Source organism: Festucalex cinctus, chromosome 1 (assembly GCF_051991245.1).
Source record: "Festucalex cinctus isolate MCC-2025b chromosome 1, RoL_Fcin_1.0, whole genome shotgun sequence".
In the NCBI taxonomy this organism is placed as follows: domain Eukaryota; kingdom Metazoa; phylum Chordata; class Actinopteri; order Syngnathiformes; family Syngnathidae; genus Festucalex; species Festucalex cinctus.
In genome coordinates, this window is record NC_135411.1 from 25,559,077 (window position 1) to 25,577,918 (window position 18,842).

Sequence of the window (18,842 nt, forward strand, 5' to 3'; positions counted from 1 at the left end):
GTCAAGGAGAGCAGAAACAACAGTGAGCAGGGACATTAAAAAGTTAACAATTTGACATGTTTATTAATTTAATGTTACCACTATCGCCAGTGTTTGAAGTGGTATGCAACAACTTGAGAGTATCATAATTTTGGTACCACAATATAATTTAAAAAACAAACCAAAAAAAAAAAAAAACATACAAAATTTCACTTTTCTCTGTTGGTGTAATTATGACAGCATAATAGAGCCATGTATAAATATTTTTATAAAACATACTAATTTACAAGAAAAAAAATTGCAACATTATAAAGTGGCAAATTTGCGAGAAAAAAACAAAACAAATTTACGAGAAACTGGCAAGTTTGTGTCAAAGTGGCAAATTTGCAAGAACTAACCCATACATTTACGAGAAATAAACTCGCAGTTTGTGAGAGAAAAACAACTCAGAAACTTGTGAGAAATACACGTAGCATACTTGAACGTTTGTGCCAATACTTTTCAGTTGGGTTTTCAACTAGCTTCTGATTGGTTAGTGTTAGTCAGCTGGGGGGTCAGGAAGTGTTGTCGCTCTAGTTGCCGTGTATGACGAGTAAAGTTTAAGAAAAATCCGTCTCCATCCTGTCTTTTCATTTTATAGTGTTCCATTAGAATCCTCACGTTATAGCTCCTATAGTGGACAAAATTCAGCACCTTGTCCAAACTATAGCTACGCTACAGTATTTCTCACTAGTGTCTTCATTTTTTTTTCTCGAAAAAGTGCAAGTTTATTTTTCTCAGAAATGTACACTTTATATCATTATATCACAAATTTGTGAGTTATTTCTCTGAATTATTATTATTATTATTTTTTTTTGGGGGGGGGGGGCGATGCCAATTTCAATATATGGCAGAATGACATTCAGATAACAGATTAACAGAAACTTTGAACAATTCATACTATTATTGTGCTCGTCCTTTCCAGTGCCATATAAATTATATTATTAAAATCAACATTTTACTATTGAAAAGTATACTTACCACAATTGTGATGAGGACCATATTGTTTACTGAATATGTAAAAACCACACACACACACACGCACACGAATCAATATTCTTCCCTGAGGAATTTGTGTGACACTCCCAAAGCATTTGCATGCACTTAATGCTGAATTTGCATGTTGCCCGTCCCATTTGGGAATGAGGATGGAGGGTGGGCGGGCGGAGTGGTGGGTTGTTCAACTTGCCAGAGAGGATTAAGGATTAGTTTTAGCGGCGGATTAAGTGTGCGCATGTGTGCGTGTGACATGATGGGGTTAAACATGGATGACGACAGCCTCAAGTACTAAACAAAAAAAAATAAAAAATAGGGGGGCAGAGGGGTGGTGTTTGGGGGTATTTTTGAGAGATCTTTGAACTTGCAGATAAACGGGATTCAAGAGCATGTTTTTTTCCCCTCAAGATTACCAACAATGCTTTGAGGATTCACAATTGGGACCTCTAAAACAAAACAAAGAATTGAACACATTCAACTTAAAACCTGAAAAAAGGAATATGTTTTTAAATGCACCACAAAAAAACTATTTCGTAAACAAAAATAAAATAAAAAAAAATTAACATATTTTAAAATTGCAAATGTACGAACGTAAATATTTTACACCTTCATGTCACATTTTAAAAAAATACAATTAAGACAAAAGATTAAATCTTAAAATGAAAAAAAGATAAAAATGAAAATATGCTAAAAAAATTAAAACGAATAAATTAAATTAAATTAAAAACAAAATATACAAGATAAAGTTTGAAAAAAATGTATATGGGCCTATAGCTGAAAAAAAAGTAAAAAAAAATAAAATATAAACATAATGGAATGATAACACTAACATATAATTACAAATAAAAAATAAAACTACATTCAAATAATATTTTAAATACTATAAAAGAAAAGAAAAAGAAAAGTGAGTCTCAAACAATTATGGAAGAAGAAATAAGTTATTTTTGTAACAAAATCATTTAAAAATAGTGGTGGGATTGGTCTGTTGGGCTCTAAAAGTCACATTTAAAAAATAAAAAGAAAACACTAGAAAGTTCACAAAAGAAAAAATCATATAAAATAAAATAGAGAAATTAATTACAGGATACAATTATAAATCAACATAAACATAAAGCACATTAAGCCACCAATTATCACTGCCGAGATAGCCTTTATGTTAAAATGGGGGTTGGGAGGACAAGATGTGCCAATTGTGTGCACTCATGATGCTGAACACACACAAACGCCAACACAAATGCACACACACAAAGGCTGCACTGTGAACACCACATTTTATAAAATATAGATTAGCATATTAAAGCGAGTGTAACCTTTGCTTGGAGAAATTATTATTCAACGCATATCTTGAAAAGAAAAGCGCCCGTGTCTCATACAAACTCTCTTCACCCATTGATAGATGCTATCCCTTAAAGCTATAAATAGAGCACCACAGACAGCCTTTTTTTCCCGTCATATCTCCAAAAATGCCACAATCACGATCATCTCTGCCGGGACTCGAACCCGGAGCCTCTGGATTAGAAGTCCAGCGCGCTATTCCATTGCGCCACAGAGACTCAGGCACCGCAAGCAGTGTATACGGGGGGTTTATACTCCACCCACTCCATCCCCCTGCATCCCTCAGCATCAGGACCGCAACCTAGAGTCAAGTCATGGCCACCGCCAGCCAATAGGGGGTGCTGAAGAGGCGCATTAAATGAGTGCAGTGATTAAAGGAAAGAAATCACTGTATATAAAATTAAAGTAGGCCTACTGTTTAATTAAAATAAAATAAATTAAAAAATGCAAACTATTAACATGGCTAATTTCTTCAACGGGAAGTTGCTCAATAAGCCCATGCAATACATTTAAAATTAAAAAGAAAACGATTTTTAAAAAATTACAATTTAAAGAAAAGTATCAAATGAAAAGTAAATAAATCCTATAAAATTAAAAATAATGCACACATTAAATAGTAAATTAGATATTTCAGAAATACTAGTATACTAACAATACAGGCGGCCATTTTGCCACTCACTCTCAACTGAAAATGACATTGCAGTGCCTAAAAGGTCAGGTAACGACCAATCACAGCTCACCTGTTTTCTGTCTTTGATCATGACATTTGCAAACTTAGCCATTAGGCACTGTAATGTTATTTTTCAGTCAAAATGTAAATGTTTATTTTATGTCATGTTTTTGGTGGCCTGACCTGCTACATTAAACAGACTTTTGACTCAAATGAAAACAAAAAACTAGTACTCCTGTTCAGGTATTTTAAGCACATCACAAAAAAAAATCCACATTATTGTGACAAACATGAGTTTATCAGTATGATGTTGCTGGGGAGTACATTGAAGCCACGACAAAAAAAAAAAAAAAAAATCAATTTGAAATCTTGTTTGTCTTGTGTTTCATGTGCCTGGAAGGCAAGATTAAACACAAGCAAACACCACCAAGCCAAAACTCAACATTGCACCTTCATTACGTTCACTTGGCAACAATAAACTTTAAGTAGGCGGAATGCTTGCTGCGGGCTTCAGTAACACAATCAAAAAAACAGTGAGGACAACACACGCTGCCAGTAATTGTGCAGTCACTGTGTAATCATTGTGTATTAATTGTGTATTCCACGTGCATTTTTTTTGTCAACCTCGCAGGTCCAAAATGTGAGCTGACAGGCGAGCCGCTAACACACAGATAAAGCAATTTGGTCCAAGCTAACTGGCTCCACAGCTGCCTGCACGCTGTGTGTGTGGTGTGCGTGTGTTTCTTGGCAAACAGCACATCTAAACTGACACAAGATTGGAAAGTATAGCCAGTGGAAAACAAATAACACAAGATAACTACCTCCTCCTACCTCATTTACTGTTGAAACCTGAAGTTTACATAAAAGACACTTCTTCTTTTTTTCATAGTCTGACATGAAATCTTATTTCAGCTCCATTGGAATTACTGAAATTACTATTGCTACTTTTTTTTTGTTTGGGGGTTGGTGGGATTTTTCTTGCAACAATCAGCGAAACCCAGATGAGGATAGCAAATCTTTGGAAGAGTGTGACAGGCTTATTTATTGACATCTGAGTTATTTCATTATGCGCCTGTGGTTGTATTTGAAGGCACACCTGAAACATGCTGCTTCTTTGGGTAACATCATGGGAAAGTCGAAAGAAACGAGCCAAGATATCAGGAAGAGAATTATGGACTTACGCGACTCCGGTTCATCCGAGGTACAATTTCCAGATGCTTGAAGTTGCAAAGTTCATCTGTTCAAACAACAACACATAAATATCACTCTATAAAAAGAGAATTGTTGAAACAATTTAAGATTACTATAATTAAGTTGATCCAAAGTGAATATATTACGTTTAATGAACTCAATATTAATTACACTTAAAGGATAATTGTGCAGTTTGTCACTTTTTTACTCACGACTGCCACCTTTGGCCCAAAGTGTAATTGCAGCATTTGTGTTAGGCTCGTTCATTGTGCACGTGTGAGTACGCGCACAATCTTAAAGTGACAGCCACAGTTAACAAACGAAGACATGACTTCAAATGAGGTAAGAAAAACTCCGCCCCTGCCCTCACCAAAGGAACTGTAGAGTGTGCGGGGGTCCGCACACTCTATTATGAAGGGAAGATAAAAGATGAAAGATGTAGTCAGAGTAAAACAGTCATGGCTCTTTGTACTCATCTGGGCATTGGTGGAGCATGTATGATGTACAACAAGCTTTAACATTACCTTCTTAAATGACACAATGCGTTTTTAATATATTCACTTTGGATCAACGTAATTCAATCGTGTTACCAATTGAGCAATTTTATTAAATTGGTCAATTTGTAATCTTAAATTGGTTCAACAATGCTCTTTTTAGAGTAGTGTTGGTCAGAAATTTAAAATATGGAGGAAAAGTTCATCTATTTCAATGTTTTTATTTTCAAAAAGTGAAATGTTTAATTAGTTCACCACAGACAACGCAAAATATTTCAAGCCTTTATTTGTTTCAATGTTGATTAGAGCAGAAAGACAAAAATTAAAATCCAGTGAAATAACAGCTTTCTGAAAAAGTATTCAAGTCATATGCCTAAAGTGCTTTGTTGAGCCTACTTTTTACATTAATGACAGCATCAAGGCGGCGTGGCATGGAGGCCATCGATCTTTGCCACATTTCAGGTAAAAGATGCTTTGATATCAGCATGTCAGGGTTTCCGCTCCTTTGTCTTCTTCTTGACTATAGAGCATCAATTTTCAATGTGGTCAAAGTTTGACCAGTTTGCTGGCCAATCAAGTATTGTTAATCCATGAATAATAATCTTGAAGCAGGTATTGGTCGTTTTGTCTTCGTGGGCAGGTGCCAAATCCTGCTAGAAGTCTCTAAAAGGAACACTGGAAGCAAGTAGTGCCCTAAAAATGTCCTGAATGTCACAACTTGTCAGCTGTGTTGACTTGATCAAAGACAATGGAGCTACACCAGCAAATGGCATGGCTGCGCCAACCATTACGGACGGTGGAAACTTCACACTGGATTTGAAGCTGTTTGACTTTTGTGCTACTCCAAACTCTGGGAGACCTTCATTTCCAAATGAAATGCAAATGCGACCTTCATCTGAAAAGAGGACTTGGGACCATTGGGCAACAAACCGGTGTTTTTCTCCTTAGCCCAGCACAGGCGCTTCTGATGATGTTTTGGGCAACTTCAGGAGTGTCGAGTCATAGAAATTGAACAGCTGTAGCCCTTGTTACGGATACGTTTGTATGTGGTGGTTCTTGGCACTTACACCAACCGAAATCCACACCTTGTGAAGCTCCCCCAGAAATACTAAGGAAATGTATGCAAACGTTTGACTCATAAAATTAATAAAAAAATGTCTTTAAAAGTAAAACCATTCTCTCTTTATTTTGGCATTTAGGAAATAGAGATAGTCTTGGTAATCTTAACAGGAAACGTTTAGTCTGGCCCCACTTAGAGCATCTGGGACGTTCCAGAATGTAATAATTCAGCAGTGGTTCAAATCACATAAACAAAATATTTTATTCTCAACTTTAGAAATTAAGGAAATTAAAAAGAAAAATCTGATCTTTTTCGGCAGTCACCGATCAGCTGAGAAATCAACCTTTACCTTTTACATAAATTTAAAGGGATGCTTGACTCATTGAGCCCTGTTCAGCAGTAAAAAGTTACACAAAAAATAATGAAGTTATCCAATTCATTCTGAACAAAATATTAACCCTTTATATGAATTTGTCTCAATGAGTCAAGTATCCCTTTAAGGTCTCAAATAAATAAATACATTCAAGTTGCCTTCAGGAACTGTCTGAAACTACAGATGTAGGCTACTCTGACAACCGCACCAAAAGTCCTTAAAAGGAAAGTCAACCCCCCCAAAAAATAGCTTATGTTCTATGCAGCCCCACTAAGTCTAAATACGGTATTCAGGTTAATATTGCGTTAGTGGAATATGAATTAAACAGCAAAATCAGGCAGTTTTTAATCAATATCAGAAGGTGGCCATTTTGCCACTTGCTGTCAAGTGAAAATGACATCACAGTTGCCCAGGTAACAACCAATCACAGCTCACCTTCAGAAAACAGGTCAGCTGTGATTGGTCGTTGCCTGAGACCTGAACAACTGTGATGTCATCTTCAGTCAACAGCAAGTGGCAAAATAGCTGCCCCTGAGAGGGATAAAAACAACTGGATTTTGCGTCATAACTAATATTCCACAAATTTAATATTAATCATGTTTATAGACTAGTGAGGTCACATAACATTATTGTCAAGAAATGTTAAAGGTTGACTTCCCCTTTAAAAGTTTAGTTCAATCGTCTGCCTCTCTACCTAGCTATATCAATCACTAATCAATCCATCTATATCAAGTTTAGTGGTGCCTTCAGTGACAGCCTGAAATCCGGTTTCCTCACACAACTGAGTAATTTTTCTGTCTGTCAGCCGTTGCCTTCAATGACAATCTGAACAACTAGGTGCCGTATATATCCTAATCCTATCTGGTGCTGCCTTTAGGGACAGTTTCAGATCACAGTTGTCTTCATGCAATTGAGCGAGTACTTCAAAAGTTGTGAAATTGTCAATTCAAATGTGTGTCTATCCATCTCTGAGTTGTGCCAGAAAAGTTCCAGTACTGATGTCATAAAATATATATTCCCAACAAAAGCAGAATGTGCTCAAAATCAATAATATCACTCAAAACAAATTGTGTTTGGGACAATATGTCCAAAAACAAACCACAGTCTGTCGCAAAGCGGTTAAGTGGTGTTTGTGTAACCCTGCAAACCGACACGTAAACATCACCTCCCTGGTGGAGGTAACCGCTGCATGTGTTTGTATTTTTTTATTTTTTAATCCCCGATGGTGCCTGTGTTAGAGCACGAGCAGCCATTACACCTGCACTTGCTTTTCAGCCACACCAGCGCAGCAAAGCAAAGCAAAGAGCAGAAGCAGTTCTTATGAGAGCTTCCCGATGGGAGGTCCGACTCCGCCCGGAGGCACACACGGGCGGCAAAGCAGGCAGCCAGCCAGGCAGGCTGCCTGCTCACACGCACCACTTCACTTAAACCTACATCCTAAAAAAACAAAAAAAACAACTCTCATCCTCACATTCTACATCAAACACTGCAGTCTGCACAAGCTAAAATATGAATGGCTGTCTGTCTTACACACATACACACACTCACACAAGTACTGAGCATTTAAGCGAAGTAATTAAAGGCGCTAACGTCAGAGAGCAAAAAAAGGACACCTTACGTAAGAGAAGACATTTAAAAGGTTAAGTCAGGCTATCTGCAGCTTTTAGAAAGGCACATTTAACTTTTTTTTTTTTTTTTTTAAACCTCACCTTTGATAAATGGGATCACGAGGCTGAATATTGTAATAGTGGAATAGGTTAGAAATATTGCAGTTTCAAGTGCATATTCTTTGAGTTTGGTTTGGAATTCAGAGAAACGATAACAACCGGTATAACAATAATGTATTCAAAACTTACAAAATGTGTTAGATTTTTTTCTAATTTTAAAAGCAAATTGCATAAATGCTGAAAAAAACTGTAAAAATAATTTTTAGGCCAATAATTTGTAATGTGATATTTCTAAATAAATATCAATAAAATATTTACTTCAAATTTTTCTTCCAAACCCTTGACATTTGGAACTGAACCTGAGCAAAATTTTATTAATTCATAAAATTAAATAAATTAATAATAATTATAATAATTATAATAATAACTGAAATTTGCAAGAAAATAAAATTAATAACATTTGTGAACATCTTGTGGAAAATTTGGACAATTTAACATGTGTCCAGTTCATAAATTGCAACCAAAACTATAAAAATAATTCAAAGTGTGGAACATTTTAATAAAAAATTGCAAAAACATACTGAAACGGCAGAAATAAGTACTCAGCATTTGTAAATAAACATTACAGCATTCTTCATTCATATATTAATTATTATTACCGGTAGTTGTAGTCCCAGTGGCAGAAGTAGAAGCTTTTTTTTTTTTTTTTTTGAAACATCTGAATGTTTTGCGAGAAAAGTATAACAGGCTCAATCTTTTTGGCAGAAGATGATGTAAAGAGCACATAAATTTCTTCAGACTGAGGTCACACTGAAAAATATCAGGCCTTTTCTGAATCTGAACTGAATTCAGGGCCACGTGTTGAAAGTGACCTACATCTGATGTAGGCTGACAAACAGATTTCTGAAATTCACACAGACAAGAAAAATGTCCCAATGTTCTATTATGTGGTGTAAAAAAAAAAAAAAAAGAAAAGAAAAAAAGTGATGGTACTTTTTTTTTCGGCATACAACATACATATATAGAATTCTTTATTTTTCTCAGTTCATCAGAACATATACACAAAAGCAAAATTCCCACAATGCATTTGGCCTCGGTGAAGAACCTCAGAGGAGAGTGGCAGCGGCGATGGTGGTTATGATGGACAGGCCAATCACAGTGTAGCCGCTGCGGTACACCTCGGGAATTTTGAAGCCTTTGCCGAGATCCCACCACTTCCATTTTATTAGGAGGCATGATAGTGAAAAGAGAAAGAGGTAACAGAGGGGGGGAAAGGAAGAGAAATTTTCCGTGAAAATAAAATATGGAATTGAATCACATTGTGCTTTTTCTTTGTATTTTTTGACTCAATACCACCACACAGTGTATGTACAGGGAAGAAGGTTAAAAAGTGAAGAAAGGTAGGAAGTGACATTGATGGTTTTATTTTTCTTCCAACTAACGGTGGACTCATTTACACACTTGTAAAGAGGTCTCTTCCATTACTGGATTTTTATCCACGCTGGAAACATTTGACCCAACATTTGGTGCTTGTTTCCAAGCACCAAATGTCAGCCAGCAAGTTTGACAGCTCATCTTATGACATTAAATTGTTGACTATTGAAAAAATAATCTAATAAGCAGAGGTGGGAGTGTCAATGAATTCTGAGCCTCCGTCATTTGGCAATCGTCAACAGTCGGGACACATTTCCGTCATCGTCAATATTTCAAGCCGAACAGTCAATCCCTCGATTGCACAGCAAAATGAGCGTCTGTCAATGTTTCTGTCATTCGAGGTAAGCATCCGTCAATGTTCCGTCACCAAAATGGGACGTCCGTCATTGACTGATTGCCGAACTTATTGACGGATTGACGATTACACTGGACTCTGATAGTTATATAAGTTTTTTTTTGTGTTTTTTTTTTTTTTTAAGAACTTTTTTATTAAATCTGGAGTTGGGCGGCGGCACAAAGTGGCACTTCATTTTTCCACACAGTGCGTGCAGCATTGCGTCACTTTACTACAGTGACACTATTAATGTCATAGAGTAGTGAGGATAAACAAGGAAATGCAGCTTTTTGTTTGTTCTGAAGTTGGCTTGTTTCACACACTTTTTTTCTATTTTTTTTTTCTCCTCGGGATTCAGAATCGGCCGATTTCAAAATGAGGTGACTCGGACTCGGGTCCAAAAAAGCATGACCGGGACATCCCTAATTACAAGTGAAAACATGAAAACGACCAAACTGGCTTGTAGATATTGAAGTATTCACAGCAAAGAGTCCAACACACGCACACAAAAGATAATAAAAATGTCTGGTAAAAATAGTGTGAATTTGGAATATCCCCATTTTGCTCCAGTGTGGATGCTTTTATTTAAATGAGGCTTTATCCGCCTTGTACGAGCACATTTTAGTAATAATTTCACAAAAACACTCGGAGCCCCATTCAAGCTTTGGGTGCGTCAGTAGAGCACAAGCACAATTTATCAAAGTGTCTGCCTTTTTCTCTATTAGAGATATACAAGTGTATGGAGAGATATACGAGTGTTTGGAAAATGCCACAGCTCTGCAATGCATGAAATTAAAATTCAAGAAACTTTTTTCAAACCAGGAGCATGTTGCTGTATAAGATCAGCCTATTTAGCTACAGTGACAATAAAAACAGAGATTTTTTTTTCTGGCTCTTATGCAGTGAAGTAGACTCTAAATATATATATGTCAGCAAGAAAGGATAGAATAACTTTGGAACACGTCCTAACATAACAAAATTGGGAAAACAATGCCTTGGTCAGACTACATGAAAACAGCCCAATTTTAGCCCGACCGACGTGTCGCGGACAAACGGGGCATGTTGTAAACGATTTTGGGTTGTCTTGACGTAGCGTCGCCCTTGTAGTGTGAGACATTCAACGATTGGTCGCCTGTTGTCCGGGACGGTTCACAACCATGACGACGAAAGTCTAGCATGTTAGAATTTTTGCTCGCCTTGACGCATAATGTGACGTACCTAGGTCATCGTCCGTTTGGTTCCACAGCATTGACCAATAGCGAGAGGGAGCGAAACGTCAATCACACCTACTGAACTGGACTTTATAGCTCTTTTAATTTATTTATTTATGTATTTATTTATTTATTTATCCACTGGATATCTCATGGGATAGTGCCAGACAGGTGCAACACGGAAAGAAAAAAAGAAAAAAAAAGCGCGCTCCATGCAGCGCGCATCCATGCAACCCATCGTCAGGCAACAGCGACGTGAATAGAGGATAGAGGTGTGCAAAATTTCCGATTCTTAGATTATTCACGATTCGGCCGTGGAACAATCGAGAACGATTCACAAACGTCCAAATTCCGATTATATAAATATGCCAAGGGAAGCGAAACTAAAGGTGAACCGGAGCGAAAAGTACGCGGAACTGAAACGCAGTAGCGAGCGCGGTCATCGGGACGCTTTTGGGACGGACCGAGAGTACACATCCACAACTCACGCCTCGAGATTCAAAACAACAAGCATGGCTGAGCTGACCAACCCACCTCTTCGTGAGATCAGACCTGCTCCGCAAAATTTAAAAGCAGACGTGTGGAATTATTTTGGATTCTACAACGTTGATGGGGGGAACGAATTGGACAAAAGCTACGTCATATGCAAGATTTGCCGCGCCAAAAGTAAATACTTTGGCAATACAACAAATATGAGAAGCCACACAGCACGATTCCACCCGACAGAAGGAGTGAGAAAGCCGGCCATTATTACTAGTAGCAACCAGAAAACCATCGAGGACACTTTGCGTAAACTGCCACCCACGTCGCAAAAGGCAAAACAAATTACGAAAGCCATCGCAGGATTCATTGCGATGGGTTTGCAGCCTTACTCCGTTGTGGAAAATTGTCTGCATTACTGCACAGCGCAGCACACTTTCACCTGAGCATGTGGATCAACTCCTGTTCTTATACAAGAAACATGGCATTTTCTCAGTAGCTAAGCACACTTGACCTGTCTTGCATACTGTTTAGATTCGGATGCAAAAGGACTTGAGTTTTTTTTTTTTTTTTATATATATATGTGTATCCCAGGGGAATTTGTTAATGTTTACACGTTCATGTTTACACAAGTTAAAAAGCAGAAAAGCGCTTGAGGTTTTTTTTTTTTGTACCTCTGAGAAACTTTAATGTTTACATGTTCATCTTTACACAACTTAAAAAGCAGGAAAGCACTTTTTTTTTAGGCATTTGTATTGAAGTAGTAGTTCACATTGTCTTTCGTTTATACCTCAGTGCACTTTTGAGTGGATAAAAATAATGTATTTTTGCTCAATGCTATGTTTTATTCTGTTGAAGACTGAATATACTTAACTCATTCACTGCCATTGACGGAAAAAGACGTCAAATGATGCATATTTTTTTCTGGTCTGGCAGTGAATGTGTTAAAAGCTGTTGAATATACTTAAAAGCTGCTGTTACAGAATGAGGACTTGAGTTTATTTACTGTTTTGAACTGTTAACTTGATACTGAAATAGTAGCTTATTTAGGCCTGAGAGGACTTTTGTACTGTTTTTGTAACTAATGTACGAAACATTAAAAGCACCAAAATACATTGTTTTTTTTCTGCTGCCTGGGGGAGAAATCAATAATCGTTTTATAATCGAATCGTAGCCTCTGAATTGTAATCGCAATCGAATCGTGAGGTGCCCCAAGATTCCCACCTCTAATAGAGGACCAAAATATAGATACATATATATATATATATATGTATTGTGACCGTTGTTCTAATAATTTCAGAGATTTGGGCATACGAGTAGGGATGGGCACATATTTAGTGAGGATCGATCACATTTTCATATAGTCGGGCCAGGCCTGGCCGCCTTAACTGTCACCCGATCTCACTTGAAAGTTTTTTTTTCCCCCCTCGGAGTGAGTGGCGTACTATCCAATGCACCGTACTAAAACAAGTCAAATATGAATAAATTAAGCAGTATAAAAAATTACTCAATATAATATTTCAGTGTTTGATCAAATAATAAAACAAGATGACATCCCGCAAATTAATTAACAAAATCGGCTATATTACCCCGGCGCATGTAGGCCTAAATACATTAAAATACAGTGTTGGCTACTAAATCATATTTTAAACTCTATTGAGGAGCAGGGAGCGCAAGCAATGCGCTCACATCACACTTGTCCCATGCGTGCTCCATTCACGCAAACACTCCCTGTCCTTTCCTCTTTTTTTTTTTTTTTTTGTTCCACCTCCCCGACAAACAGTGCCAACGCGTCTCTCTTGGCAAGACAACACGCGATGATCGGCTGGTGTCTTGTCGTGCTCAGACTTGTAGTGTGACTACACGCCCCATCCACGACACGGAGCGGATTTGTTGGGTAATGAGACAGAGCGACTGTCGTGGAAGACAAAAATCGCGTAGTCTGACCTCGGCATAACCAAAGAATGTCAGAATCACTACACATTATTATTTTTTCTTCTTCAATAAATACCCTAGAATTTCAAACAAATATTTTGTCATTTCTTCAGGATGGAGCAATAAATGAAAAGTAATTCACTTTTAAATGTGGCTTTACCGTAGGAAAAGAAAAACATTGATTCCCTTGTAAACAACCCCCTCGCCACATATAGGCTGTGTTTCTTACCAAATGTCGGATTCCGTTGAAGGTGTGGTAGGACACGGGGAAGGCAATGCCCACCTTGGCCAGGCCGATAAGGACGGGGCCGACAGAAAGCGAGTGGATGAGATCCAGGTAGTGCGGGTAATTACCGGGCAGAAGCAGAGCAGCAACGGCGAAGGCGGAAATCGCTGTGAAGAGGAATTTATTTATATTTATTGATCCCAATACAATCAAGTGCTGTATCAACAAGTCATTGAGGAGGAAAATGAGCCACAAATCCATACATGTCACACTGTGACATTCTTCTTGGCAAAAAGACCTATGCAGAAAAAAAATACATTGCTTATGTCAGAATCTCAATTTTTTTTTTTTCTTTCTTTTGTGTGGAGGCATGTTGGGGATACAATGGAACAAAGACTAATGGATATCACATGAAAAGCGGTAATAGTACAAGATTTAAGTCATACGTATAGAAGGAAAAAAGGACAAACTATTAGTAATTACAGTTATATTTTTTCTAGACAAAAGTATGATTTTCAAGTTAAAAAATGTGTATTTTTATTCAGAAGAACAAAAAGAGGTATTATAGGATAAAAGCCCTAAAACATTTTTATTCAGAAAAGCATTTCTATTGTTTTTTTTTCTCTTTTTTGTTTTATTGTTTTCTTACAAATATACTGATTGGCTGGCAACCAGTTCAGGGTGTACTCCGCCTACTGCCCAAAGCCACCTGGGGTGGGCTCCAGCAATCCCCCACCACCCCCCCCCCCCCCCCCCCACCACGCCCCCACGCAAATATGACGTTATCTTGGAAATTCAACAATATTTAAAATAATTGATATTTCAGCTCCTGAAGCAGATGGAAACATAATTCCAAAAACATTTCAGAGCTTCCACCTGTGGCATTCACACAAACCAGTTTATTATTAAAAACCTTCAATATATATTTATATTTTTTTTAAATCAACAAACTGTGTCGCATCTGCGGGTATATATACAGGACTGTCTCAGAAAATTTGAATATTGTGATAAAGTCCATTATTTTCTGTAATGCAACTAAATAAGCAAAAATACCACACATTCTGGATTCATTACAAATCTTTTTTTTTTACTTGGTCTGAGGAAATATTCCAATATTTTGAGATAGGATATTTGAGTTTTCTTAAACTGTAAGCCATAATCAGCAATATTAAAACAATAAAAGGCTTGCAATATTTCAGTTGATGAGCAATGAATGCAGAATGTATGGCATTTTTGCTTATTTAATTGCATTACAGAAAACAATGGACTTTATCACAATATTCTAATTTTCTGAGACAGTCCTGTATTTACCTTCAACACTGGAGCGCAATTTTAATAACCTCGGGGCATCGAGTGGTAATTAGTCGTCATCCATTTCGTTACAAAGCCGTCGACATTTTCAACATCCTCATTGTCTACAAACATATTTCTTTACAATATGTCACTGTCGAAAACAATTGTCACACTAGGTTTTTTAAAAAAAAATAAAAATAATAAATTGCATAATTACGGCTTTATTTCCAACTTTCTGCTCCTAAACTTCAGACTTTTCTTGGTGTTTGGTAGGAAAAGAAAAATGCATCACTAAATCAACTGATGTGACGCAATGACGCCGTCGTCATTGAAGAAACAGAGCTCCTCAGATGCTTTGATCAAAGAGTGTTTTGTGTGTGTTTTGCGCTTTGATGCCAGTGCTTGCCGAGTGAATTTGTCTCTCCAATTGGCAGATGAGCTCAGTGACCTTTTCGAGAATCCATCAGCATGCAAATCAAAAGGAATCCAGCTCGGGCAGAGATCAGCGCTGATGCTGCTTCTGCCGCTGCCATTGATGCACGACTGACTACATGCTGTTTTAGTCAGCGACTTGGTTTCGCATGCAAACATATCCAAGAAATTTTATTCTGACCACATTTGCTGCGGCTATCACAGCCAAGACAGCTGCGATAGACTCCAGCGGTTTCCTTTTGGGTAAATTCAGAAGTAGTCTTGATGTCATTTCAGTAAGGAAGTTACAACAGAATAAAACAACTAAGATGTACTACCTCCACTGAGGCCCACTCCGGTTCCTCTGTGTGTGATAGACATCATCATGGGGACGGACCATCTGGAACAAAACAAACCAAAAAAACATTAATAACACCGCAATGATAATCCATCATAGTAACAGTAACAGTTTTAAAATCACTGCATGCCCCCCCCCCCAAAAAAAAAATTGGCTTCAAAAGAATATTAGGGCTATGCACGAATCAGTGGTGATTTGAATGAGGATTCTAGTGGCCGTGGGAAGGGAAAAAAAAAAAAAAGGACAAAATCACCACCACACATTAAGAGAAGCCCAGATCTGTAAATTGAGAAGTAGTTTAAGTCCTGTATTTAAAAAGTGCCTTTTCCTGAGTGAAACCCGCAGACTGGGCCTTTAGCCGACTAGGCCTTTAAGCTTTCAAATAAGTGTATGTGAGGCTTGAAAAAAGCTATTTGGGCACCCACCATATGATGCAGATGTGCAATATTAGTGCACTCCATTTACCATTTTAATCAAATTGGATTTGGTATCTGTAGGATTATGATGTGTTTTATTGTAATATTTTCTATTTTAATGATACATTTTGAGGAGGGGGAAAGTCTTTTGAGGATAACACTGTTACATTTTTTGCAAAGAACAAAGGTTTGCTTAAGAGATTTTTTTTTTTTAATGTGGGGGGAAAAAAATCAACATTTTCAGAGAATTAAGTATTATATTTTATTTTTATTTTTTTTGTTGAATATTTATCCCATCTCAAGTCCCATTTTTTTCAGGACAAAAGTCACATTATTTTGAGAAAAGAGAATCATACTTTTCTTATAGTAAAAGTACCTAATTTAAAAAATTAAAGTCACTTTTTTTTTACTCATCATTAAATCAAAATACCATTACATAGATAACCTAACATAACACTGCTACATAATTGCGCATCCCATTAAACATACACATTGGTCATTAAATAATTATTAAATACATTCAATATGTATTATGCTTGACAATTTCCTAAATTATGTCACATGTTCAATAATTAATGCACATTCTCATTGTTTATTGAAATAAATCTTGACCCAGTATAATGTATATTACTTACTTGTAAATGGTAATATGAGGCGACATGGGTCGGTTCAATCTGGTGTTTTTGGCCCAAAACTTGTTCATCTCCTCCTTGGTGGTGGTTCCCATTGGAGCAACACTGAAACCAGAATAGATATTTCAAACATTCATTCAATTTGTTGGACATAACACTACAGATTTGAATTTGCTCCTTCGCGTACGTACTGCCTGACGTAGAGGACGCTGCACTGCGGCCTGGAGACACACAACCCCTGACGGGCCAACGTCCTGCAGACAAGAGACAGTGTTACAACAACACTTCAGCAGCTTGGAACAAAAATGGCAGATGTCCTGTGTCTTTTGGGTATGGCTTCTTGAGGCTTTTTTTTTTGGTCAGTGGACTAATGATAGACATTGCTATTCAATTTCGTGTCCAATGTGAAACTGCTTTTAAGTATAGAAAAAAGGGCAAGCTGAACCTAAAATGGCCACTTTTAACCAAAATGGAGGAGTTCCTTTTTCAACAGAGTGACATCTAAACATATCATTCACCTGTTTGCAAGTCTAATCTTCGTGGTCAGATATAAGCAAGAACAACGGAAGCAAGTAATTAACACAGGTTAAAGTTTGTCATCTAGACAGTGGCGTCCAAAGTACAGCTGTCTGTTTTTAGTGTCCTGCTGCATATGCTATGATTAGCATGATTTGACACAGCATTACAGTTTTAAAGTAGGGTTTCAAGCCAGGGTTAATGTTTGTAATTGGGGTTTGAAATTGTGGTAAAACTAGAGTTAGACTTTAAAACAAGGGTTACGGTTACAACTTAGCGTTTCAAGGGTTTGGGTGTGGGCTTGTGAGTGCACTGATTTGGTGGACACCCTAAAAGTGGAGGATAGCCCCTGACTGCACCTTCATACCATTCTCGTGTCCTTCCCTCCTTTCGCATCCATCCCTTCATACCAACCTTGTTTCCTTCCTTCCTTCCTCAAGCCTTCTTAGCCACGCTTAATTCATTTTCCTTCATTTCATACACCCTTGCTTTTGAAGTATTAACTCCTATCTTTTCTTCATACATCCTATACTTTACTTCCATCCATACAACCCTTTGTATCCTTCCATTCCATCCAAGGTTATTTTCTACTCTTCCTTTCATAACACCCAAGTATTCCTCCATATAATTTCCGTCATTCCTACTTCCACTGACCTTTGTCTCCTTCCATCCATTTCATACATCCTAATTCATGCTTACCACCTGTGTATAATTCCATCATTCACCTTCCTACTTCATCCTTATTTCCTTCCGTCTTAAATGGTTCTTCTCTTCTTTCCATACCATCCTTGTTTCCATCCTTTCATAGTTTCTGCTTCCCTTCTTTCTTCCTTGGTTGCATGCATGCATACATACATACATACATACATACATACATACATTCACCCACTGCGAGAATAGAATCGTTTAAAACCTGCATGCCTACTTTTGATCCAGCCTGTGTAATTCATATACAGTATAAAGAGAATCTGTATTATTGAATTTGCATATCGTTACTTACAGCCGCGCGTCAGTTCAGACTAGTTTACGTCCAAGTGACCCGTCTTGGTAAATGAGGCTAGCTCGGTGCAGGTTCACTCAAGGACGAACCACTCCGCAATAAAAATGTGACAGCCCCACGCAAATACTTACATACCACCGCATAAACAACGAACATAGTGAAACAAAAACCCCTGTTTGTACTGTACTTCTACAAGCTGTAATGAGCACTTTGGTAAAGTGATAACGTCGTTAGCGTTAGCCAGCTTGAAGTCGCGCTAAATTCTCTCCTTTATAAAGCACGCTAGAAAGTTTCTACTGAAATACAACCAAACATTGCTGCTAATATGCCTCTTGGTCATTTTAATACAGACATAAAACCACAATTAATCTCCACCGGGCCACAGAATTGTATAATGCTAACATACTGACCTTAGTAGCAGCGCCATGTTTGACGTACACTAAGCGGAAGTGACGTCGATATTGCGGACGTGACGTCGTTTGTTGTGATCGTCGTTGAGCGTTTGGATATATTTTTGTTGTTAGTTCTCATTAGTTATTATATCGACGGATGATCCCCCCCCGCCCCCCCGAATTGTCTAATTATATCTTGTTAAACAATAAAATAAATAAATAAATAAATAAATAAATAAATAAATAAATAAATAAATAAATAATGTTATCGTCGTGATACCGTGTGAATGATCAACATTTCAAGCCTCTTCCTCCTCATTTATTACAGTACAAAACGAGAACAACAAGAACACCAACAAAAATAACAACGTAATAATAATAATAATAATAATAATAATAA

At 37.3% G+C, this 18,842-nt stretch overlaps 1 protein-coding gene and 1 non-coding gene across 2 annotated transcripts; both read right to left on the bottom strand.

Annotated features, from left to right (window-relative positions):
- Nucleotides 1-2,493: 2,493 nt before the first annotated feature.
- Nucleotides 2,494-2,567, bottom strand: trnar-ucu (transfer RNA arginine (anticodon UCU)). Its single transcript has one exon. It is a non-coding gene; the product is annotated as a tRNA-Arg (tRNA).
- Nucleotides 2,568-8,818: 6,251 nt separating this feature from the next.
- On the bottom strand, nt 8,819-18,544 carry sdhc (succinate dehydrogenase complex, subunit C, integral membrane protein). The gene is made up of 6 exons (XM_077525623.1): nt 18,461-18,544; nt 16,726-16,788; nt 16,538-16,639; nt 15,467-15,528; nt 13,428-13,591; nt 8,819-9,018 (listed from the first exon to the last, which is right to left on the bottom strand). Exons 1-6 carry the CDS (start codon nt 18,475-18,477, stop codon nt 8,911-8,913), a joined length of 516 nt encoding a protein of 171 aa, XP_077381749.1. The 5' UTR covers nt 18,478-18,544; the 3' UTR covers nt 8,819-8,910.
- Nucleotides 18,545-18,842: the final 298 nt, after the last annotated feature.

Coding starts and splice junctions, on each gene's coding strand:
- sdhc (XM_077525623.1), bottom strand. Junction 15,529..16,537: donor CCTCATATTACCATTTACAA/GTAAGTAATATA, acceptor GTTTTGTTCCAG/ATGGTCCGTCCCCATGATGA. Junction 13,592..15,466: donor CGGAGTGGGCCTCAGTGGAG/GTAGTACATCTT, acceptor TCCTCTTCACAG/CGATTTCCGCCTTCGCCGTT.